The 25,839-nt window shown below is 47.3% G+C and overlaps 1 protein-coding gene across 5 annotated transcripts in view; it reads left to right on the top strand.

Moving 5' to 3' along the window:
• The window catches only part of rbm47 (RNA binding motif protein 47), a 381,884-nt gene that overhangs the window by 74,202 nt on the left and 281,843 nt on the right, over positions 1 to 25,839 (top strand). For 4 of the 5 annotated variants that reach the window (XM_085969018.1, XM_085969062.1, XM_085969080.1 and 1 more), the window contains exon 2: positions 11,267 to 11,426. In XM_085969018.1, coding sequence (XP_085825144.1) covers positions 11,413 to 11,426 — 14 coding nt within the window. In that variant the 5' untranslated portion in view covers positions 11,267 to 11,412. Of the gene's footprint in view, positions 1 to 11,266; positions 11,427 to 12,004; positions 12,559 to 25,839 lie in introns of those variants that run through there. The other variant, XM_085969053.1, reaches the window with a different exon arrangement.

Raw genomic sequence — 25,839 nt, 5'->3', positions numbered from 1 at the left:
ATACAGTAGTACCGGCAGTGACCACACCGGTACATAAGCTTTGCGCATGCCTCTGTACCCCCAGTCTAGAGACTACCCTCCTCCAGTAAAGACCTGTTATTTGTTAATGTACAGCATCCGTGTGATTATTTAATAATAGCATATCCACTGAACCACGGATCCAACAGTGGCGCCGAGTGTCGATTCGAATCTACCTGCAACATAAAAAAAAAAATAGTTGAGGCCAGGAACACGGGCGTCGACCACGAGCAACCGCCCAGCAGTCAGGCAGAGATCCAACTTCGCAGGGGAGGCTGTGGAGAGCCGGGCTTGGTTCCCCAGCCACAACGAGCAGTAAGAGACCGACGACAGGTCCAGCGCAGACCCTTCCCGAGCAGCGACGGCTGGAGCCGACCGACGGCGGAGAGAAAGCCGAGCAGCGTCGACGGGGTAAGACAGAGGGTGAAGAGCGCAGGGCGCAGCCGGGGGTTGAACACTGAGCGGCATCGAGAAAAATAAAACAAACCGGAGAGAGAGAGAGGGTAAGAAACAGCCGGGTTCTAGACTGAGCGGCGTCGAAAAATATAAAAAGAAGAACGCGCAGAGCACAGCCAGTGCTCACGGGCTGAACAGGGTCCGCGGGGCGAAGAAAGGGGAGACGCCATTGTGCCGCGGAGAAGAAGGAAGAGCGCGGGAGGCGCCATTGAGCCGCGGAGAAGAAGGGAGAGCGCGGGAGACGCCATTGAGCCGCGGAGAAGAAGGAAGAGCGCGGGAGGCGCCATTTTTAGAAGCCGCAGCGGAGAAGAAGGGCGAGCGCGGGAAGGAAGGAAAGCGCGGGAGACGCCATTTTGTGCCAGCGGAGAAGAAAGGGAAGCGCGGGAGGCGCCATTTGTGATAGTTAACGCACACCCAAGGATGCCGAAGAGTGGCAGTATCTCTACGTTCGACAATAAAGTCGAAGATTGGGCGACATATGTGGAACGTATTGCGGTGTACTGCAGGGCAAATGAAGTGCCAGATGCTAATAAAGCACTGCTTCTGTTAAATTCCATGGGTGCAAAAACTTATGGGTTACTGCGAAATCTAATAACCCCAGAGAAACCGGTAAACAAGAATTTTGAAAGCATAGTAGAAATCCTACAGGACCACTTAAACCCCACACCGCTGCTGATAGCAGAACGATTTAAGTTCCATAAAAGGAACCAACACAAAGACGAAAGCAATGCTGAGTACCTAACGGAACTGCGCAAGCTATCGAAATACTGCCAGTTTGGAGCGGGACTAGCAGACATGTTAAGGGACAAGTTTGTGTGTGGGCTACAAAGTGAAGGAACCCAGAAACGGCTTCTATCAGAAAAGGACCTTACGCTGGACAAAGCTTTCAGTATGGCAGTATCACATGAAGCAGCCGCAAGGGGCGCTGCAGAGATACAACGGAGACCGCAAGAATATGGCACCAATGAAATATCCTATGGAACATAAGAACATAAGAACATAAGAAATAGGAGCAGGAGTAGGCCAATCGGCCCCTCGAGCCTGCTCCGCCATTCAATAAGATCATGGCTGATCTGATCCTAACCGCCAATCCACTATCACAGAACCATCTCCTGAATCTAACAGAATTAGACACACGAAATAGGAGCAGGACCAGGCTACACGGCCCCTGGGCCCGCTCCGCTACCCACAGGGCCATGACCAATCCGAACCTAGACTCATGTCCAAATTCCTGCCCGCTCCCTGTAACCCTTAATTCCCTTTACTTCTAGGAAACTGTCTATTTCTGTTTTAAATTTATGTAATGATGTAGCTTCTACAGCTTTTTGGGGCAGCATATTCCATGGACCTACCACCCTCTGAGTGAAGTAGTTCCTCCTCATCTCAGTTTTGAAAGAGCAGCCCCTTATTCTAAGACTATGCCCCCTAGTTCTAGTTTCACCCATCATCGGGAACATCTTCCCCGCATCCACCCGATCCAACCCCTTCACAATCTTATATGTTTCAATAAGATCGCCTCTCATTCTTCTGAACTCCAATGAGTAGAGTCCCAATCTACTCAGCCTCTCCTCATATGTTCATCCCCTCATCCCCGGGATTAACCGAGTGAACCTTCTTTGTACTGACTCGAGAGCAAGTATGTCCTTTCTTAAGTATGGACACCAAAACTGTACGCAGTATTCCAGGTGCGGTCTCACCAATACCTTGTACAACTGAAGCAATACCTCCCTATTTTTATATTCTATCCCCCTAGCAATGAAAGCCAACATTCCATTGGCCTTCTTAATCACTTGCTGCACCTGCATACTAACCTTTTGAGTTTCGTGCACCAGGACCCCCAGATCCCTTTGTACTTCAGTACTTTCCAGTTTCTTGCCATTAAGATAATAACTTGCTCTACGATTTTTCCTGCCAAAGTGCATAACCTCACACTTTCCAGTATTGTATTCCATCTGCCAAATCTCTGCCCATTTACTTAGCCTGTCTATGTCCCCTTGCAGGTTTTTTATGTCCTCCTCACTCACTACTTTCCCTCCCATCTTAGTATCATCTGCAAACTTTGATATGTTACACTCGGTCCCCTCCTCCAAATCGTTAATATAGATTGTAAAGAGTTGGGGACCCAGCACTGACCCCTGTGGAACACCACTAGTTACTGATTGCCAGTCTGAGAATGAACCATTTATCCCAACTTTCTGCCTTCTGTTAGATAGCCAATCCTCTATCCATGCCGGAATATTACCCCAGTCCCGTGATTTTTTATCTTAAGCAATAATCTTTTGTGTGGCACCTTGTCAAATGCCTTTTGGAAGTCTAAATACACTACGTCCACTGGTTCCCCTTTATCCACCCTATATGTTACTTCCTCAAAGAACTCCAGCAAATTTGTCAAACATGACTTCCCCTTCATAAAACCATGCTGACTTTGTCCTATTAAATTATGATTATCCAAATGTCCTGTTACTGTCTCCTTAATAATGGACTCCAAAATTTTACCTACCACAGATGTTTGGCTAACCAGTCTATAGTTTCCAGCCTTCTGTCTACTGCCCTTTTTAAATAAGGGTGTTACATTAGCAGTTTTCCAGTCTGCCGGGACCTTTGCCGAGTCCAGGGATTTTTGGAAAATTATTACCAATGCATCCACAATCCCTACCGCCAATTCCCTCAAGACCCTAGGATGTAAGCCATCAGGTCCAGGTGATTTATCCGCCTTGAATCCCATTATTTTACCGAGTACCACTTCCTTAGTGATTTTGATTGTGTTTAGCTCCTCCCCCCCTTTAGCCCCCTGTTTGTCCAGTGTTGGGATATTCTTAGTGTCTTCTACTGTAAAGACTGATATAAAATATTCATTCAGTGTTTTTGCCATCTCCATATTTCCCACCATTAATTTCCCGGTCTCATCCTCTAAGGGACCAACATTTACTTTAGCCACCCTTTTTCTTTTTATATAACTATAAAAACTCTTACTATCTGTTTTTATATTTTTTGCTAATTTACTTTCATAATCTATCTTCCCTTTCTTAATCAATCTTTTTGTTATTTTTTGCTGTCTTTTAAAGTTTTCCCAATCCTCTATCCTCCCACTAGATTTGGCTACCTTATATGCCCTTGTTTTTAGTCGAATACTATCCTTAATTTCTTTACTTAGCCACGGATGGCTGTCTTTTCTTTTACACCCTTTTCTTCTCAGTGGAATATTTTTTTTTTTGGAAGTTGTAAAATAACTCCTTAAATGTACACCACTGATCATGTATCATCTTACCCTTTAATCTATTTTCCCAATCCACTCTACTCAATTCCGCTCTCATACCTTCATAGTCTCCTTTATTCAAGCTTAGCACGCTTGTTTGAGATCCAACCTTCTCACCCTCTAATTGAACATGGAATTCAACCATGTTATGGTCACTCATTCCAAGGGAATCCTTTACTAGGACATTTTTAATTAATCCTGTCTCGTTACACAGGACCAGATCTAAGGTTGCTTGCCCCCTGGTCGGTTCAGTTACATACTGCTCAAGAAACCCATCCCTAATACACTCAATGAACTCATCCTCAAGGCAGCCCTGCCTAATTTGATTTGTCCAATTAATGTGATAGTTAAAATCCCCCATAATTATAGATGTTCCCTTATTACAAGCCTCAACTATTTCCTGATTGATACTCCATCCAACAGAGTTGCCACTGTTCGGAGGCCTATAGACTACGCCCACTAGTGTTTTTTTCCCCTTATTATTCCTTACCTCCACCCAAACTGTTTCATTATCCTGATCTTTTGACCCAATATCATTTCTCTGTATTACAGTGATTCCTTCCTTTATTAACATAGCCACCCCACCTCCCCTTCCTTCCTGCCTGTCCTTCCTGATCATTAAATAACCTGGTATGTTTAATTCCCAGGCATTGTCACCCTGCAGCCATGTTTCTGTAATGGCCACAAGATCACACCCATATGTAGTTATTTGTGCCATTAACTCGTCTATTTTGTTACGAATGCTATGTGCATTCAGATAGAGAACTTTCAAAGGTGTTCTGTGACACTTAGTTCCTGCTTTTGCCCTTTTTATTACTTTACCTTTTACTCCATATCTTCTGCCCCTTCCTGACATGCTCTGGTTTTTAATTTCCCCACTGCTACCTAAGTCTATGACCTTCTCTGTTGTCATTTTTATTATTTGCTCTCTAGGAACCTCCCCCCCACTAGTTAGTTTAAAGCCCTCTCTACAGCCCTAGTTATATAATCCGCCAGGACTCTAGTCCCAGCACTGGCCAAGTGAAGCCCGTCCCAATGGAACAGCTCCCTCCTGCCCCAGTACTGGTGCCAGTGTCCCAGGAAGCAAAACCCATTTCTCCCACACCAGTCTTTGAGCCACGCATTTAACTCTCTAATTTTATTTGTCCTAGCCAAATTCGCTCGTGGCTCAGGTAATAATCCGCAGATTATTACCCTTGTGGTTCTGCTTTTTAATTTGACCCCTAGCTGCTCAAACTCCCTCAGCAGAACCTCCTTCCTTGTCCTATCTATGTCGTTGGTATCAACATGGACCATGACAACTGGATCCTCCCCCTCCCACTCCAAGTTTCTCTCCAGTCCAGAGGAGATGTCCTTAACCCTGGCACCGGGCAGGCAACACAGCCTTCGGGACTCTCGCTCTCGGCTGCAAAGAACTCTATCTATCCCCCTAACGATACTATCCCCTACCACTACAACATTTCTTTTAACTCCCCCCACTTGAATGGCCCCCCGCTCCACGGTGCTGTGGCCAGGTTGCTCATCCACCCCGCAGTCCCTGTTCCCATCCTCACAGGGAGTAAGAGCCTCGAACCTGTTGGACAAGTGCAAGGGCTGCAGCTCCTCCAACACTACCTCCTGGATCCCTGTACCTGCCTCACTTCTAGTCACACCACCCTGACCCTGGCCACGGACTACATCTGAATTAATTAATCTAATTGGTGTGAATATCTCGTGATACACAGAGTCCAGGTAACTCTCCCCCTCTCTGATGTGTCTCAGTGTTTGAAGCTTGGACTCCAGCTCTTCAACACGGAGCCGGAGTTCCTCGAGCAGCCAACACTTACTGCAAATGTGATCACCATGAGCATCAATGGTGTCCACCAGCTCCCACATATTGCAGCAGTAACACATCACCTGATCTCCCATTCCGTGTAATTAATTAAATTTATTAATATTATTCTTAAATACCCTCTGCCCCAATTCTAGATGGTGAATATCACACCTTAGAAACTATAAACCAAAGAGATTTAAGCTTAAAAAGGGAGAAATACTTACGAACCAATCACTTACCCGCTTTCTGGTGACGAACAGGGAAGTGCTATCGCTGCGGCAGAACAACACATGACCAGAAAGATTGTTGGTTCAAGGACCAAGTGTGCAGACAGTGTGGGAAAGCAGGACACATAGCAAGAGTCTGCAGGTCTGGGAAGAAAACCAACAGTAAGAAATCTCCACAGGAGAAGTACAAAAAGGTACACCAGGTGATGGACAGTGGTTCAGACGAACAGAAAAGTGACACAGACTCCGGAAGCAAGGAGCTGGGTTGTCTGAAACTACATAAGGTAACCGAAATGGAGGATCACCAGACTATCTGGGTTACACTCAAGATAGACGGAGTCCAAGTGGAAATGGAATTGGACACAGGGTCAGCTCTAACAGTCATAAATCAAAGAGACTACAAGCGGCTATTTTCACACATACCATTGAAAGCTACAGAGATTGTCTTGAAGACGTATACGGGGCAAAAAGTCTACCCCAAAGGAAAAATAAGGGTGAAAGTGACATATAAAGGCCAGGAAATATCTAAAATGGATATATATGTATTGCCAAATGGAGGACCACCACTGCTAGGACGTGAATGGATCCGGAAGATACAATTAAATTGGCATTCCATACAGGCACTGAAGATTGAGGCCAAAATGGATGACGACGTCACACCTGGACGACTGTCAAAAATGCTAACTGACACAAAAGAAGTGTTCCAGGAGGGACTAGGAACACTAAAAGGAATAACAGCAATGATTAAAATAGAGGAAAATGCAAGCCCAAAGTTTCTGAAGGCCAGACCAGTGCCTTATGCGATCAGACCAGCTGTTGAAGCAGAGCTGGAAGGGTTGGAACGTTCAGGAGTACTGTCCAAAGTGGACTGCAGCGAGTGGGCTACACCCATCGTTCCTGTAATGAAGAGGTCGTTGAGTAATATGCCTGGGGAACCAAAGAAGGTCCGCATCTGTGGGGATTTTAAGGTGACAGTGAACCCAGTCCTTCACACGGTGCAATATCCGCTTCCACGAATTGAGGATATTTTCGCCTCGCTATCTGGAGGTAAACGCTTCAACAAAATTGACCTAGCCCAGGCGTACTTGCAAATGGAGGTAGAAGAAGCTTCGAAACATTACCTTACGATCAACACTCATAAAGGTCTCTATCAATATAACCGGCTGGTGTTTGGAGTAGCCTCGGCTCCGGCTATCTGGCAAAGGGCGATGGATCAGGTCCTGCAAGGGATTCCAGGGACCCAGTGTTATTTGGACGACATCTTGGTCACGGGCGAAAATGACGGTGATCACCTCGCCAACTTGGAGAAGGTGCTCACCAGATTAAAGGAGTATGGGCTACAAGTGCGAGTTTTTCCAGAAACAGATCTCGTATTGCGGCCACGTCATCGATGAAGAGAGTTTACATAAGTCCCCTGACAAGATTGAGGCAGTAATCAAGGCTCCAGCCCGGAAAATGTGTCACAACTGAGGTCGTTCCTCAGGCTGGTAAACTACTACCACAAGTTCTTACCAAATTTGTCTACGGTGTTACACCCACTGAACACCCTACTGCAAACAGGGGTACCATGGAAGTGGGATGACGAACGTAGATGAGCTTTCCAGAAGTGTAAAGAATTGATCACATCAAAAGAGGTGTTGGCCCATTTCAACCCAGCACTACCAATTCGTTTGGCATGTGATGCATCACCCTACGGTATTGGAGCGGTGCTGTCGCACAAATTCCCAGATGGGTTGGAGAGGCCAGTAGCCTTTGCGTCTCGGTCACTAACCTCAGCCGAACGCAACTACGCCCAGATTGACAGGGAGGCCCTCAGCCTAGTATGGGGAGTAAAAAAATTCAACCACTATCTGCATGGGCAGAAGTTCACCTTGCTGACTGACCACCAACCACTTGTCTCCATCTTTAATCCTAAGAAGGGCGTTCCAGTGATGACTGCACAGCGGTTACAAAGATGGTCCCTGTTTCTAGGGGCGAATCAATATGAAATAGAATATAAAGGCACGAAACAGCATGGGAACGCTGATGGGCTATCGCGCCTGCCACTGCCTACTGTGGAGGAAGCACCAGCAGTGGACCCTATCGAGATATTTTATTCGTCAATAATTAAACGATTGCCAGTAACAAACGCGGATATAGAGAAGGAGACCCGCAATGATCCGATGCTGTCACGGGTGTATGAATTGACGGTGATGGGATGGCCAACACATGGTGACTCACTGTTGCCAGCATTCTCATCCAGAAGAGAACAGCTGTCAGTATGCCAGGGGACAGTGATGTGTGGATCCAGAGTGGTGATTCCACCCAAGTTAAGGGAGAGAGTGCTAAATGAGCTACATGAAGGTCATCTGGGAGGAGTGAAAATAAAAAGCCTTGCTGGGGCTTATGTGTGGTGGCCGGGAATCGATCAACAAATCGAAGACCTAACTAAGAGCTGCTTAGGATGCCAGAAGGTCCAAAATGCACCACCACATGCCCCTCTACATCCATGGGAGTGGCCCTCCTCTCCATGGCAACGGGTGCATATTGATTTCGCTGGTCCATTCATGGACTCAATGTTCTTAATAGCAGTGGATGCTCATTCAAAGTGGCCTGAGGTGATAAAAATGTCTTCAACCACTACAGAGAAAACGATTGCAGTCCTACGGACCATATTTGCCAGAAACGGTTTGCCAGAGCAGATTTGCTCTGATAATGGACCACAGTTTGTGTCCGACGAGTTCCAAAAATTCATGAAAAGGAATGGGGTAAGGCATTACACATCCGCCCCGTATCATCCAGCCACAAATGGATTGGCTGAGAGGTTCGTACAAACCTTTAAGAAGGCGATAAAGACCATGTGTGACAATGAAATTCCACTACAGCATAAGATGGACAATTTCTTATTAGCCTACCGAAACGCAACACATGCAGTTACCAACCAGACCCCGGCCATGATGCTCTTTAACCGAAGGTTGAGATCTCGTCTGGACTTGCTCAGACCAAATGTGCGAAGAAATGTTGAGGACAAACAATTCCAGCACATCAATGAGAAGCCGACAATGAGCTTCAATGTAGGGCAACCAGTCTTGGCCCGTGACTATCGAACAGAGAAGTCGCAACCCGGAACGATATGTACAAGGCAGGGGCCATTAATGTACACAGTGGATGTCGGGGAGAACATTGTGAGACGCCACGTCGATCAGATCTTTGCGTCACAGGAACGCGTCAACCCCATGTCTCGAGTACCTGGGGATGAACCCGACATACCGGTAGCATCTACTTCAGACCCAGTAGCAGTGGAACCCGATGAACTACCCGATGAAAAGGGGTCAGAATCGCCTCTGCACCAAGAACAAGAACCTCTGGAAAGGCGCTATCCCGAAAGGGCCAGGAAGCCGCCCCAAAGACTGAATCTATAAATGGACTTTTGTTGTTTAATGTACATGTTGAAATGTTAATTGTTATTTGAATATTAGGGGTATTACTAATCTAAAAGGGGAGGAATTGTAGTGTATGTGCCTTTAAGTCAGAACTACTTTTACAGCTCCTGTATACTGTAGTACCGGCAGTGACCACACTGGTATATAAGCTTTGCGCATGCCTCTGTACCCCCAGTCTAGAGACTACCCTCCTCCAGTAAAGACCTGTTATTTGTTAATGTACAGCATCCGTGTGATTATTTAATAATAGCATATCCACTGAACCACGGATCCAACAGTTCCTACAAGAAAGTCTGAGGTATATAGTAGGCCAAGTGCTGAAGGTCTTTCCCCATACATGGAGCGAGCCCACAGAATAGCAACAACAATTTGCATTCATATAGTGCCTTTAACGTAGTAAAACATCCCAAGGCGCTTAAAAAGAGTGTTGTCAATAAAAAATGTTGGCAACAAGCCACAGAAGGAGATATCAACCATTCCCAGCGACTGAATGGTGAAGCCTCGAGCCTTATTATCATCGAGCTGGCAAGCTACGGACACCTAATAGATGTCTCCAGCCAGCTTGCTGATGATACCAGCAGCAGCCCTCGGGTAAGTGGTTAAAGGGGACTGCGAAGTGGGGGCGATCAGGTTGGGAGGGTAGTGATGGCCTGTAGGGAGTGGTGATCAGAAGGGAAGAGGCTGGGATTGGGGAGATCAGAGGCCAGAATGAGGAGGGGCAGCGGCAGTATTGTGGGGTGTAGCGGTGGCTGGCAGTGGCCAGTGTGGTTTTAGTGTGGGGTTGGGAGGAGCACTCCTCCACATTCAGGTAAGTATATTTTAAAATCTTACCTTGTTGGTTGCAGCCTACAGCAGTCCCTTTATGGACTACCTGTTAGGCTGCATGCAAACCTGGATTTGCCTCAGAGCAAACCAATATTGCAGAGAGGTGTTAGGTCACTTATTTGCATATGCAAAGAGAGTAACTCCTACTTCAGGTGTGGGACCTGGACGCAGATTATTTTGCCTATACCAATATGGTGGGTGGCGCTCTTCCAGCTCAGAATAAGCGTGCACTTCCTGCCCGCCAAATTGGAGACTTAGGAGACTGTTTAGCGCCCCCAAAACAGGCACTGAGCAGACAAATTTCTAGGCCATTATCTGGTCATTTATCTCATTGCTGTTTGTGGGACCTTGCTGTATGAAAATAAGCTGCTGTGTTTCCCTACGTTACAAGAGGGACTACACTTTAAAAGAACTTCACTGACTGTGAAGCACTTTGGGATGTCCATAGGTTGTAAAATGGGATATATAAATGCAAGTCCTTTCAATGGCTGAAGGCTTTGTTACCAATAATGGAGCAAAGAGAAGGGACCATGCAGTAGGTCATATCAGAAGAGTGGCAGGTGCAAGCTAGCATATAAGCTTGGCAAATGCTGCAAGGGTATGGTAAGGGAGACCACGGAGGGAGGTATAAGTGAGGACGAAGATTTCTAAATCAATGTGTTGTGAGGGTGGGGAGCCAATGTAGATCACTGAGTGCAGGAGTGATAGTTTAGCAAGGTTCAGTACAGGTTGGGATGCAGGCAACAGAATTCGGATGAGCTGGAATTTGCATAAGGTGGAGCTCTGGAGCCTGGTGAAATGTATTAGAATTGACAGGAATGATAGTTTCATCAGAGTGGGGGTGTGGCTGGGACACAGGCTCTGTATCCAATGAAAATATTCTAGAGGGGGCACTGCTTCCTTCCCCTGCCATTTGCTTTGGTCCCAAAAGTGCTTGAAATCTAAGCCTGTCTGAGTATCACAATGCAAATAGGGATTTTAACAGACGCCTCTTATTCCTGGTATTATCAAATTTCTGTTCCAAACTGTTTGGTCACAAGCAATAAACTTGATGCTGATTGGTTAATGCAAGTTTACTATAAACTTTAATTCAATTTGACCCAGAGTTTAACCCTTTTCCAGGCAGATTCGGGGTAGGAACAATCTGTTTATGTGTTTTAATTTGCTTGTATGTGAGGGGAGCAAAACCAAGAAAGGTAATGTTGAAGCATCATTCGTTCTCTTGCTAGTTCATTTCTTTTCTCCCCAGTGATTCCTAGACACTTGACAGAAAAGGGGGAAAAACATTTCTGCCACCTGTTCCTGAATGATTCACAACCAGTATGATGCTATGAACACATCAGAAAGGTCATGGGTCTCTCCTAGCGACGTACCTTGCCAGCTTTAATCCAAACCATGTTTTGCCCCAGGTAAGTGAGCTCAGCCTTTCTCTTTTGAAAATTCTTGTCTGTCAAGTTAAGGTAACACGTTACCTTATTCTTTTAAAAATTCAGCTAAAGCGAGTTCAAAAAGTATTCAAGGTAAGACATATTTATGTTTTATATATATTTAAATTAGCTAGACGTTACAAAACAGACTGAAACTGTACAGGTTTCTTCTAGAATTCTCTGTATGTTAGTGCTAGCAGGTGCATTCTCAAACAGGCATTTTGTCTTTGCGTTGTTGAAAAGTCTGCCTGCATTCTCCCCCTCAGAACATTGTAACTCTCGGTTTCTCTCATGATGACAGATTGTCTTTGCCATTCTAGGCCACCACGATTAACAAACTTTTTAATGCCCACAGTTCCTGGTTCAATCCACCCTTTTTAATCTTTGTGCACTTGAGAAAAGGTAGGTATCTGTGCTCCTACCTCAACTGGAATGTTAGGCTGGCCTTAAGCCAATAAGGGCTCAGTGAACAGGATAAAATTACAATTTAGATTTACGGGAAGTTGCCAGTGTTGCAGCAAAATTCTGGTTTGGTGACTTTAGGGGCAGGGCATCACGAGACAAAATCTTAACTTGTTCGAGGAGAAAGGGAACCAGAAGAACGAAAGAGAGAGACTAAACAAATTGTGAGTTAAACCTCACAATCTTAGTTTGGGCTACAATAAGCTGGCAGCTTTTGCTGAACAGCCACAAGTGGGCTGAAAATATGCTTTAGGAGAATAATGCCTCACACTCTAAGACTGGCTAGGAATTTTTCCTCGGAGTGCTGCAGCTTCTGAGCTGCTATTTAGCCCCCATGGAATGTGCAGCTTAGGTCAGCGAGAGTCAGGTATTTTAGATTAACTAGGTCTAATTGCAAGTTTCCCAAAACTTCATTACACTTTTGATAGTCTCGAAGTGTTGTTTCAAAAAAACACACACGCACACACAAGGAAGACAGACAGATTTTGCTGCAGTAAATAGCATTAGAGGGAGTTTCTGGGCACTCCTTGCTGAGTTAACCTTGATAAAACAACAAGATGTGGGTTGTATGCTGCCAGACCCTTTGCACTTCTCACTAAGTGGCGATGAAGAAGCAGACAATTGCCGTCTGAGGTCCTGAAACTAAAAAGAGGTAGGTCAAGATTCTTGCTTATTGTTTCTCCTCTTTAAGTTTTCTCTCATAAACCAATGTCTGGTGTCATGTTTTACAAATAAATTCTGAGAAGTATTCATTGTTGAAAATTCACTCCTAGAGCAAACCAGTTGTAAATTTAGGATTCTACATCAGAAGCTGTGTAAATGGATAACTGTTTGCAAAATTTGATCCATGGCTTAGAAAATAATTTTCCATTTATTTCCAGGTGTTAAGTAGGCTATATAAGGATTAGGAAGCAACTGCTGTATTTCACATATGTCACTGAACTGACAAAATAGTGGTCTGTTGCATGAAAGCACTGAGAGTGCGGCAGGTGCCGAATGAAGCAGGGGAAAGGTTATGCAGTATGTCAAGGAGAGGCTGGATTGGAGATAAAAGTGAAAATCAGGCTGTACAGTTGAGAATCTTATGTCTTTTAGTGATAATAATCATGGATAACAGTGGACAATCTAGAAACCGAATACCCAGGTACGAACAATCTGGGAGTAAAAAAGCTTCAACAAATAGGGCAATTAGCAAGTAAATGAGCAAGATTACTTAAAAAGGCCCTGAAAGATAACCTTGGTATTATAAAGTTTGTTACAAGAACGTAAAAGGCATTTCAGAACCAAGAGCTGTTTGGCTGAGCAAAATGTGGCGTGTCTGTTAAAGCATTGCTTTTCTTTACATTCTATGGAAACAAAATAAAAGTGTACATTACTCAGTTAATACTGTGTGTAGACCTGTTTGAGGAACAAATGCCTCCTCCTGAACCCCTCCATTTAATTTAATTTTAACTGAACAATATAACTGTTAGTGAGATAACAAAAAAACGTAACTGTTGGAAATATGAACTAAAACAGAAAATGCTGAAAATAAGGTCCATTAATACATGAAAGAGAAAACATGAAACAGAGGGCTCCCACCTAAAATGTTAACATTTCAGGTGGGACCCCTCTCAGAAACGGTAACAAATTTTTGAGCAGGGTACAGATTCTGTTCACTTTCTGGCTACTCACCTTTAACCATTTTGATTCTCATTTCTATTGCACTAAAAGTGCAGTCTGATTTATGCATTTCTTTTTAAACCCTTGACTCTTTCTACCATCATCCAGCTAAGAACCTAAGGAATTCCATCAAAGTTCAGCAGGGACATTGCACTGTCAGGCTCCACTGGTATTTGAACTCAAGTCCAAGCCGAGAGGTGCAACCTGAATGGCCAGCTGCTTTGGCAAGAATCCACAGTGCCACACTTTGTAGATTTCTTGGAGCATGTTCCGAAAAATGGGATACATTATTGTGTTTGGTGGAAGATAATGGCCATTAATGAAATTGAGGAAACACATAAAATTGAACTATGCAATTCTTGAGAAAACAATTTTGTTAGTGATAATAAACAAATTCGTAAATCACAACACACCTAAAATAATAGCCCGCGATCGGAAGAGGGGAGGCTGAAGCCTTCCTTGAGGAGCTGGGGGGAGCAATCCCGCTCTTCTTGGTCTACAAGGAGTGCCGAACCATGTGGATCCGGCAGCTCCTGCTGCCCTTTCACTGTCAGGTTTCCCGACCCCTGGGAAACTCGGGCAGCAACAGTGAATTTTAAATCGTGCTCCCAATTGCATTTAAATATGTTAATGAGGTATCCCGCCTCAACACGGCGGGACACTCGAACGCCCCGTCATCCCTGGCCGTAAAAAAGGCAGCGTGCGCGTGCACGGCATGTTGGGGACGCGTTCCTCGTATTTAATTCTTTAACCACCCCCCTCATCCTCTCCTGCCCATCATTGTGGGGGGGGGGGGCGTTAATATTGAGGCCAATGATTCTTTAATTTTCTCAAGCTGTTAACAACCCACTTGTTATTGATATAAAAATCCTAAACTTCCTTAACCAGGCTATGGAATGTGCAGTTATTGTAGAAAATGGTTGAACAGTAGCAGATAAAATCCTAATTTACCCACAAGACACTATGGATTATTTTCTTGACCATTCCAACACACTCCTGGCTGGCCTCCCACGTTCTACCCTACGTAAACTTGAGGTCATCCAAAACTCGGCTACCCGTGTCCTAACTCGCACCAAGACCCATTCACCCATCACCCCTGTGCTCGCTGACCTATATTGGCTTCCGGTTAAGCAACGCCTCAATTTCAAAATTCTCATCCTTGTTTTCAAATCCCTTCATGGCCTCGGCCCTCCCTATCTCTGTAATCTCCTTCAGACCCACAACCCCCCGAGATATCTGCGCTCCTCTAATTCTGCCCTCTTGAGCATCCCTGATTATAGTCACTCAACCATTGGTGGCTGTGCCTTCTGTTGTCTAGGCCCAAAGCTCTGGATTTCCCTGCCTAAATCTCTCCATCTCACAATCTCTCTTTCCTCCTTTAAGACACTCCTTAAAACCTATCTCTTTGACCAAGCTTTTGGTCACCTCCCCTAATTTCTCCTTATGTGACTCGTTGTCAAATTTTTTGTCTTATAATACTCCTGTGAAGCGCCTTGGGACGTTTTACTACGTTAAAGGTGCTATATAAATACAAGTTGTTGTTGTTGTTTGTTGTTTAATCTGTGTTCAACAAATGTACAGAATAATTTAGTATGAGCGATATCAAGCAACAGAGTCAGTTGAATAGAATACATCAACATGTATTCAGTACAATAGCAAAATACTGCAGATGCTGGAAATCCGAAATAACAACAGAAAATGCTGGAAAAACTCAGCAGGCCAGGCAACATCCGTGGAGAGAAATTAGAGTTGACGTTTCGGGTCGAAACTCTTTTTCAAAACTGGAAAGGAAATAATTATTCAGGCCCTGAAGTGGCTGTCTTAATTTTCCTCCTCAAGAATGCTTTCAAATGCAACACAGATAAAAACGTCAATTTTTGACATTGCTAGCAATTTCTACGTAGCAGTCTGATCAAATTATTTTGATGCGCTACATTACCTTTTGAATTTTAATATCTTAAGTTGCTTAATTTTTCCAACAAAAAGAGCAAATTAAACCTCAATATACATTTTATATACTTAAGCAATTCTACTTTTGGGTCTCTATAGTTGCAAATTAAAAGAAAAATTATTTTAAAAATTCCTAAAGGTTAATAAGAACATAAGAAATAGGAGCAGGAGTATGCCAATCGGCCCCTCGAGCCTGCCCCGCCATTCAATAAGATCATGGCTGATCTGATCCTAACCTCAAATCTACTTCCACTCTCCATCCCACCCGAACCCATGTGATCTCCCGGGAGAGGCGAAAAACCAGATAAAAAACCCAATGGCCAATTTGGGAGAAAAAATCTGGGAAATTCCTCTCCGACCCATCTAGGCGATCGAAACTCATCCAGGAGATCACTCTGTCCCTGTATTTCCTGCAGTACTTACCTTCTGTAAAAGGTGATCTCCACCCCAGCCAGGAACAGGCCCAATTTACTCTTGAAGGACTCCGAGCTGGCAGCCTGTTCCCGAGGTCTCCACTAATCCCTGTGAATAGAACCATCTCCTGAAATCTAACACAGAATTAGAACACAAGAAGTAGGAGCAGGACCAGGCTACACGACCCCTGGGCCCGCTCCGCCACCCACAGGGCCATGACCGATCCGAACCTAGACTCATGTCCAATTTCCTGCCCGCTCCCCGTAACCCCTAATTCCCTTTACTTCTAGGAAACTGTCTATTTCTGTTTTAAATTTATTTAATGATGTAGCTTCCACAGCTTTCTGGGGCAGCAAATTCCACAGACCTACTACCCTCTGAGTGAAGAAGTTTCTCCTCATCTCAGTTTTGAAAGAGCAGCCCCTTATTCTAAGATTATGCCCCCTAGTTCTAGTTTCACCCATCATTGGGAATATCCTCCCCGCATCCACCCGATCAAGCCCCTTCACAATCTTATATGTTTCAATAAGATCGCCTCTCATTCTTCTGAACTCCAATGAGTAGAGTCCCAATCTACTCAACCTCTCCTCATATGACCACCCCCTCATCCCCGGGATTAACCGAGTGAACCTTCTTTGTACTGCCTCGAGAGCAAGTATGTCTTTTTTTAAGTATGGACACCAAAACTGTATGCAGTATTCCAGGTGCGGTCTCACCAATACCTTGTATAACTGCAGCAATACCTCCCTGTTTTTATATTCTATCCCCCTAACAATGAAAGCCAACATTCCATTGGCCTTCTTGATCACTTGCTGCACCTACATACTAACTTTTTGAGTTTTGTGCACCAGGACCCCCAGATCCCTTTTGTACTGCAGTACTTTCCAGTTTCTTGCCATTAAGATAATAACTTGCTCTATGATTTTTCCTGCCAAAGTGCATAATCTCACACTTTCCAGTATTGTATTCCATCTGCCAAATCTCTGCCCACTTACTTAGCCTGTCTATGTCCCTTTGCAGGTTTTTTATGTCCTCCTCACTCACTACTTTCCGTCCCATCTTTGTATCATCTGCAAACTTTGATATGTTACACTCGGTCCCCTCCTCCAAATCGTTAATATAGATTGTAAAGAGTTGGGGACCCAGCACTGACCCCTGTGGAACACCACTAGTTACTGATTGCCAGTCTGAGAATGAACCATTTATCCCAACTCTCTGATACAGTATCCTTAGAAATATTCCCTTTTGTGGATATTCTACTTGTTAAGTGGGTGTTCTTTGCTGTCGTTTACCTTGTCTGCAACAAACTCCCACCACCTGTGTATATGATGCCAAAATGTGGAAATCAGACTTCAAAGGAGAGATTAGTAAGAAATGGGTTCTAAGGAAATTCTTACCAGAGGAGAGGGAGGTAGAGAGGTGAAGTGGTTTAGGGAGGGAACTCTAGAGAATGAGGCATAAGTGGATGAAGGGAAGGCTGCCCATGAGAGAGCAAATGGATGCACAAAAGGCCAGAGTCCAAGTAAAGGAGGGTTCAAGGGATTGTAAGCTGGAGGAGGCTACAGAATGGGAGGGGCGTAATCATGGATGGATGGATTTATGTGAGCGAGAATGTTGTTTGGACAGGATACTACAAGTTTGCCACTCTGTATATATTACTTAGAATTTACAGCACAGAAACAGGCTATTCAGCCCAACTGGTCTATGCTGGTGTTTATGCTCCACACGAGTCATATATATGGGTTGATAATGTAATTGAAGATGCTGAAACGCAGCATCACTCCATTTGCCAGGGCCCTATATTTTCAGGCTCGGAGGCCTGAGTTCTGCTCTGCATCCGATGCACACTGCAGATTTACATGATTATGAACTGTTAGACGTCTGCACACAAAATGTGCGCAAGGCTGCAGTTTTGTGTAAATAATAAATCCTCCCCATAGTGACGCTGGAGCACCTGAGCAACAATCTAGACACCTTTTGAAAAGACGGTTTCAAGTGAGGCCAGATGAAAAATATAAAAGCAAAATATTGCGGATGCTAGAAATCTGAAATAAAAATAGAAAATGCTGGAAATACTCAGCATCTGTAGCGAGAGAAACAAAGTTAACGTTTCAGACCGATGACTCTTTGTCTAACGGTGAGCACTTGAAATCGCAAGTACTACATCAAATAAATCAGCATTTTAAAAACGAGTTATTATATTGAGAGAATATTACAAATTCAAATGTTGCTTAAACTGGACTTTACTGGAATCAATTTTCAACCCTATCAGAGTTGTTTGGTTGCTGTTTAGAAAATCTGTTAATGGAGACCGAAGATTAAAAAAAAGTAGTGGCAAGTAGTGAGTGGAAGTTTTTCTCACTGACTATGAATGGAGAGGGAAAAAAACCACCCCACATGTTAGTAATTTACTGCAAACATAAACTATTATTAATAAGTTATGACTTTATTAACAGCTCCCTGAACTGCTGCCTGGGGAGCTGAATGGGAAGTAGGTGTCTGCTATATGTAGGGCCACAGTTATCACCACTACAAACTGTGCATGTCAGGCTTGGCTATGATCCATTCCAGAGTTGAAGGGCTCGAATTTCCCAGGGCCGTGGAGGCGGGAATGGAGGCGTGTGGGGTGTTGAAATTGCAAAAAGTGGCGGGCGGGACCAACCCCGCCTCCATCCCACCTCCAAGAGGCGGGATAGGCCCTTAAGACCCTTAACAAGCACTAAATTGCCTCTATTATCTCATTTTGAAAGGCCTTTGTGATTTTAACCCTTTTCCTACGTGAAGCACGCCTGCTCTGAAACACGGCGGTGAAACCTGGCGGGAGCACAATTGGATTGCTGACTATTAGCTGCAGCTCCACCATTAAATAGGATATTTGATCAGCCATCATTTGCAGGTGGCAGGACTTTGTTGTCTCAGGTCTGGGGGAACTTTTAGAAGGTATAACCACAGCTGTGGAAGTTTGGAGCCTGACACCTATCTCCAGTGTGACCTCCTGGGAAACCCCTCTCGCCACCTTGACTGAGCGCTTCCTCAACTGAGGCATATACCAGAAGGATGGGAGCCATTTATTTCCTTCCCTTCTGGACATCAGATGAGGACAAAGACCAGCCGCGGCACCAGCAGGACCAGGAACAACAGCAACACTAACATCAGCAGCAACAACAGGAGCGCCAAGCTGCTGCTCACCCACCTGAAGCTGCACAGGCCAGAAGCGGCCAGCACATGGAAGCCTGTCGGCGCAGGAGCTACCCCACAAACAGGGTCTACAGACAGAGGATCAGCTACCTCAACATGTCTGAGCAGCAGTGCCAAAGGCAGCTTCGACTTTCGCGAGAGGTAGTGGGTGACATCTGCGCAATGCTGCAACAAGACCTGGAGCCCAGAGGAGCAGGTGGACAGCCCTTACCAATGGCTGCCAAAGCCACCACCACACTCAACTTTTTTGCCATCAGCGGCATCTCCCAGGCAGCCGCACACACTTGCATCACGCAGGTAACCGATGCCCTCTTTGCCATTGTGCACAATCACATCCATTTCACCAAGGATCAAGCAAGTGTCACGGCGCGTGTGGTTGGATTAGCTAATCTGGTAGGCTTTCCAAGGGTGCAGGGTGCCGTTGACTGCACCCCATCGCAAGCCAGGTATTTTTGTCAGCCACAAGGGCTTCCACTCCCTCAACGTTCAGCCTGTGTGTGACCACAAGAAGGAAATTTTGCATGTTTGTGCCAAGTACCCTGCCAGTTGCCATGACTCCTTCATACTGCGCCAGTCTAGTGTGCCTCCGCTATTCAGTCCGCCAGACCAACTTAATGGATGGCTACTTGGAGACAAGGGCTATCCACTGAAGACGTGGCTAATGACGCCGTTGAGGAGCCCATCCCATGAAGCTGAGGAGAGCTACAACTCCAGCCACATTTCCACCAGATCCATAATCGAGCAAACCATTGGTTTGCTGAAGATGCGCTTCAGATGCCTGGATAGATCAGGTGGAGCCCTGCAATACTCAGCAGCCAGGGTCTCCAGAATCGTCGTGGTTTGCTGTGTGCTTCACAACATGGCACAGCATCGTGGCTTGCAGATTCCTGAGGACCAAGTGGCTCCTCACATATCCTCCTCAAATGAGGTGGAGGAGGTGGAGGAGGAGGAGGAGGAGGAGAGCAAAAATGAACATCTTGCAGAGGCCCATCAACCAGTGGCAGCATTACGCGAGAACATTGCTGCCCGTGATGCAAGGAACGCACTCATCTTGGCCAGATTTGCTTAGCCTAGCCAATCAAGCACTTTTGCCTCGCAGCTTCTTACCAGAGCTTCGACAATGGCTAAGAACCAGCGGATTCCTAACAATTTGACCACCATACTGACAATTGCAAGTAATCCTAAGCCCTCAATGTGGAAGTCCCATTAGTGAAATGACACACGCCACAACTGCAGCAGTAGCCATCAGATTTTTTATTTACAGTAACCATTTGATGGCTTTTTAAGATTAAACATCAAATTTCACCCAAGTGACTACCCTTGTGACTATTTGTGCAGTATCTTTCTCTTACGCCTGCTCCTACGTGGTGCTTCCCCTGTGGCTTCAGCAGATGTGGAGGCCCCTTGCTCACTTTCTTGCTGCTCTTGTCTTGACATCTTTGGCGGGCGTCCTCTCGGGTTGCGAACCTGTGAGGGCTCGTCAACAGTCTGCTGCTACTGCGGCTGTGCAGGGATTGAGACGCCGATCTCAGTTGGGTGGGGACTCTGGTGGGGCTCTGACCGAGGGCTCTGCAGTGGCATGGAAGTGTGAGCGCTTGGAGAGGAGCTCCCACTTCCTTGATGTCTGCCACCAACTTCCCTCTCATGGGTCAGGTCCCCCTCAGCGCTTGCAAGTGGCTTGAGAGCACCTTGCTGCACATCAGGGGGGCCATGGGGACCTGTATCTGCACTGGCAGTCCTACTCAGAAGGACTTCCATGAAGGTCTGGTTTCTCTGTTCAATAGATGACCATCGCTCCTCCAGAGATGTCATTCTATTCAGAGCACTCACCATGTTTTCTGCACTCTGGCAACTTATCACCTCCATGGAGGTTGCCATCCTTTCCATGGTGATGCATTCATGCACCAATGACTCCACAAAGGCTCTGCTCATGTTCGCAATGGACTCCTCCATTCGCTCCACACTCACAGCGACCCTGGAGACTAAACCTGCCAGAGACTCCTGCATCTGTTCCTGAAGTTCCTGCATCTGTTCCTGGAGTTCCAGCACCGCTGATCTTTTGGATGGACCCAGAGGCAGAGGGTCGACATGCAGCTGAGCTGAGCTGGGAGAATCCTGCGCCCTCCAACTAGGACTCTCCACTGCTTTCCCTGTCTGCACAATCTGCTGATGCTCACTTGTGAGCTGTGGTACACTAGGTGACAACACTGCACTATCTTGTGAAGGTACCACCGAGGTGTGAGTGCCTGCGCTGGTGCTGGGTGCGCTGAATTCTGCTGACGCTGCGCCCTCAGAGGTTGCAGCTTCCTCTGAGGAGTCTGGATGCTCAGGCTCTTCCTCCTGGCTAGTGGGGACAGGTGCTTGCGATGGTCCTGTGGGGGAGTAAAGGAAAGAGTCAGAGATGTGATGCCAAGGTTACATGCACATTGCATATTGCAGATGATCATAAGTCCATCTGTTAGAGCTTCAGAATCATTATCAGCGACTCATGCAATGTCAATGAGAGAGATGGAAAACTATTCTGTCACCAGCTTGCTGTGATACACCCGTCTGTCCGTCCCCCACTTGCGCATCATCCTCCACTCCCATGATCTCCAGGACCGCATCCTCCCAGGGGGTGAGCTGGGCTACTGAGGGTGGCCCTCCTCCTGTCCTCACTCTTTCCCTCTTATTGTGAGCTCTCTTTTCCTGCAATGAGGGAGACAATTGGAGTTTGAGTGAGAATGTAGGAGTGAGTGTAGAGAATCCATAGCATGGATACTTAGAAGGAGACAAAGATGGAGTGACCCTCCCTGTGTGTTGTAAGTTGTTTTCATAGCATCACAGTGATAGGGAGTGTGAGGGCTGCATATTCGAATAGTTAGGTGAATGTGACCTTAGAGAGAGAGGGAATGGGTAAGGGTGCATGGATGTCAGTGTCAAGTGGGCTGTGGAGGAAGAGGTTGCTAAAGCTGAGTGCAGGTGAGGAGAGGCAATGGGGATCAGATTGAGGGTGATGGGAAAGTCATACTCGCTTTTCCTGTGCTCAGAAGGTCATGAAACCTCTTCCTGCACTGAAGCCAGGTTCTGTGGGTTATCGACAAAGAGTTGACCTCCTGGGCCACCTGGATCCACACAGCCTTGGTCTGCTGGGGAGGCTTCTTCCTCCCTGAAGAAGGGAAGAGCACCTCCTTATTGGCTCTTGCTCCCTCCACTAAAGCTTGCAGGGCAATGTCATCAAACCTGGGAGCAGACTTAGGTCTCTCACTGGTCATCCTGCCTCCAGGTCCCTCTAACATGAAAGGCCAAAAGGTTGGCAGTCTGCAGAAAAAGCAAGGCTTGTTGCAGACCTTAAATGCAGCAGCAATGATGACGTCATCGGAGGCGAGTTTCAGACTGAAAAAACGAATTGGGCCATGGGTCCACTTAAGTTAAAATCGCATCATTCTCCCACATCGATTTACAATCGGGTGGCTAACACGAAAAGCGGATTACATGACCCCAGCCCGCCCCAGTGACAAAATCCAGCCCGAATAGTCTGTTTGATACTGTCTAGGTTGATGTGAACAGTGGTAATTTCCTGAGATACTGTAGTGCAAACAATGGAATTCTACCTCAGCCTTGAGAGGACTAGCTGAGAAAATTTCCATTTTCATTTTATGCTAATAGCCTGATTGTGCACATTGTAACAATGATTGAATTATTATCTATATATATAAAGCGGCTCTTCTGTCTGTCTGTCTGTCTGTCTGTCCGTTCTCTATACGTTTGAAAGTTATAGAGCGTACCGACGCACGCGTCGCCTCAAAAGAAAGCTTGCGATTCCGGACCGGTCATAGGCGTATTTACGTTTCGGCCGGACAAAAATCCCGCCCGCGGTATCCGAAAAACTTTCAGCGTTCCGCTCATTAGCATCTCATTAGCGACCGTGTGACGTCGAGGTCGACCAATCGGACGGCGGGTTCCTGGCGCGTGCCATCCTACAGTTGAGTGTCGAGTGACTTGACGATTGACCAATCCTACGCTTCGGTGACCTGACCGGTCGACCAATCGGTGCGTGTGTGGGCGGGCCTTATCCTTCTGAACCGAGGTGAGTGGCCACCATCTTGATTTTTCACTTTTTTCCCCCACACTTTCAGTGTGTTAGGGAAGTAAGGTAAATATTTTAATGATGTGTTAGGGAATTAAATAACAATTTATTTGTGTTTTAAATTGTGTTTAGCAAATGCGCACGCGGTGGGCGGGGCAGTTGGCTCCTCGTTCGAGACCAGGCCTGCGTCCGACCCGAGGGGCCATTTAGTTAACCGGCAGCCGAGCCCTGCCTCCTATTCACATCTACCGTCCTTCTTGCATGGGCCTACCGAGCGACTCCTACTCCCTCCTCCTCTTTTGCTGCTCTCTATTTATTTCATCTCCTCTTACTCGGCGAAAGATGAGTTTAAAAAAAAAAGAAGAGGCCGCCAGTTGCGCGGCCGCCTTGACGACGGCACGCATTCGCACGGCCCCCGTTACCCCGGCAACGGGGCATGCCGGCGGTCTTGAAACCACGCATGCGCACGGCCCGCCACCCCGTGACGCCAGCACGCATCAGTTTAAAAAAAATGAAGAGGCCGCCAGTTGCGCAGCCGCCTTGATGCCGGCACGCATGCGCATGGCCCCCGTGACGCCAGCACACAGCCTCGGGAGATCGCGGGGGGTGCGAGCCTCGGGAAATCGCGGGGGGGGAGAGCTTCGGGAAATCGCGGGGGGGAAGAGCCTCGGGAAATCGCGGGGGGGGGAGAGCCTCGGGAAATCGCGGGGGGGGGGGAGAGCCTTGGGAAATCGCGGGGGGGGGAAAGCTTCTCTGTTCCCCCCCCCAGTCTCTCTCTGTTCCCCCCGTCTCTCTCTGTTCCCCCGTCCCCCCAGTCTCTCTCTGTTCCCCCCCCAGTCTCTCTCTGTTCCCCCCCCAGTCTCTCTCTGTTCCCCCCCAGTCTCTCTCTGTTCCCCCCCCCAGTCTCTCTCTGTTCCCCCACCCCAGTCTCTCTCTGCCGCCCCCCACCCCCCCAGTCGCTCTCTCTCTCTCTTCCAACAACAACATGCCCTCAAAAAAGCCTCGGCAACGCCGGGCTCACCCCAGCTAGTCTATCTATATATATAAAGCGGCTCTTCTGTCTGTCCCGATGTCTGTCTGTCTGTCTGTTCTCTATACGTTTGAAAGTTATAGAGCGTACCGACGCGTGCGTCGCCTCAAAAGAAAGCTTGCCATTCCGGACCGGTCATAGGCGTATTTACCTTTCGGCCGGACAAAAATCGCGCCCGCGGTATCCGAAAAACCTTCAGCGTTCCGCTCATTAGCATCTCATTAGCGACCGTGTGACGTCGAGGTCGACCAATCGTATGGCGGGTTCCTGGCACGTGCCATCCTACAGTTGAGTGTCGAGTGACTCGACGATTGACCAATCCTACGCTTCGGTGACCTGACCGGTCGACCAATCGGTGCGTGTGTGGGCGGGCCTTATCCTTCTGAACCGAGGTGAGTGGCCGCCATCTTGCTTCCATTCTTTTTCCTGCTTTCTGTGTCTTTCTTTTCAAATATACATTTCCAGCAAAATAAAATTGAATTTATTAAATTGTTTTAAAAAAAACTTCTTCATTTGTCAATATTTTTTCTAAACTGAACATTCTTTCTCCTACCTTTTCCCGTTTTTTTGTTAGGCCTGAAAGTCTGGAACTTTCTTGCCCAGCCAGGCCCGAGCTAGGGCTTCTGCTAAGCTCCTCACACCGCCCCCCCCGTTACCCGGGGCAACGGCGTCAGCCACGAGGGTCAGGGTGTGCGCGCAGCAGGAGCAGGTGAGACGCGGCGTCGGATCTCGGCCTTGGTGAGCGGGAAGGGTTACCCCGGCAACCAGAGCCGCAATCGGCGGACTTCAAGCCGGCTCGGCCGGGGGGGGGGTGCGGGGCTCTCGGCCGGGGGGGGGCGGGGCTCGGAGAGCGGGGCTCTCAGCCGGGGGGGCGGGGCTCAGAGAGCGGGGCTCTCGGCCAGGGGGGGGCGGGGCTCGGAGAGCGCAGCTCTCGGCCGGGGGGGCGGGGCTCGGAGAGAAGAGGCCGCCAGTTGCGCAGCCGCCTTGACGCCGGCACGCATGCGCACGGCCCCCGTGACGCCAGCACGCATGCGCACGGCCCACCACTGCGTCTAGGCTTTTGGTCTGCGCAGTGGCGTCGGTGAGAAGTTGTTGGCTGGAGAGGGAAGAGATGCTTTGTGAAGATGTAGTGAAAGTCAAATCGGGTCCTGGAGTCTGCAGGAATTAAAGATTAATCTGGACACTCCTGTGAGCAAACTGCGGGGGGGGGGGGAAGAGAGAGCAACTGGGGGGGGGAAGAGAGAGCGACTTGGGGGGGGAAGAGAGAGCGACTGGGGGGGGAAGAGAGAGCGATTGGGGGGGGAAGAGAGAGCGACTGGGGGGGGAAGAGAGCGACGGGGGGGAAGAGAGAGCGACTGGGGGGGGAAGAGAGAGCGACTGGGGGCGGGGGAAGAGAGAGCGACTGGGGGGAGGGGGGGGAAGAGAGAGCGACTGGGGGGGAAGAGAGAGCGACTGGTGGGGGAAGAGAGAGCGACTGGTGGGGGGGGAAGAGAGAGCGACTGGTGGGGGGGGGGAAGAGAGAGCGCTCTCTCTCTTCCCCCACAGTCGCTCTCTCTCTTCTCCCACAGTCGCTCTCTCTCTTCTCCCACATTCGCTCTCTCTCTTCTTCC

This window comes from Somniosus microcephalus, chromosome 2, assembly GCF_052327205.1.
Source record: "Somniosus microcephalus isolate GS21.2 chromosome 2, FLI_Smic_1.0, whole genome shotgun sequence".
NCBI classification, from domain to species: Eukaryota; Metazoa; Chordata; class Chondrichthyes; order Squaliformes; family Somniosidae; genus Somniosus; species Somniosus microcephalus.
The sequence above is the reverse complement of the archived record's forward strand: the minus strand, read 5'-3'. Positions and strand labels throughout refer to the sequence as shown.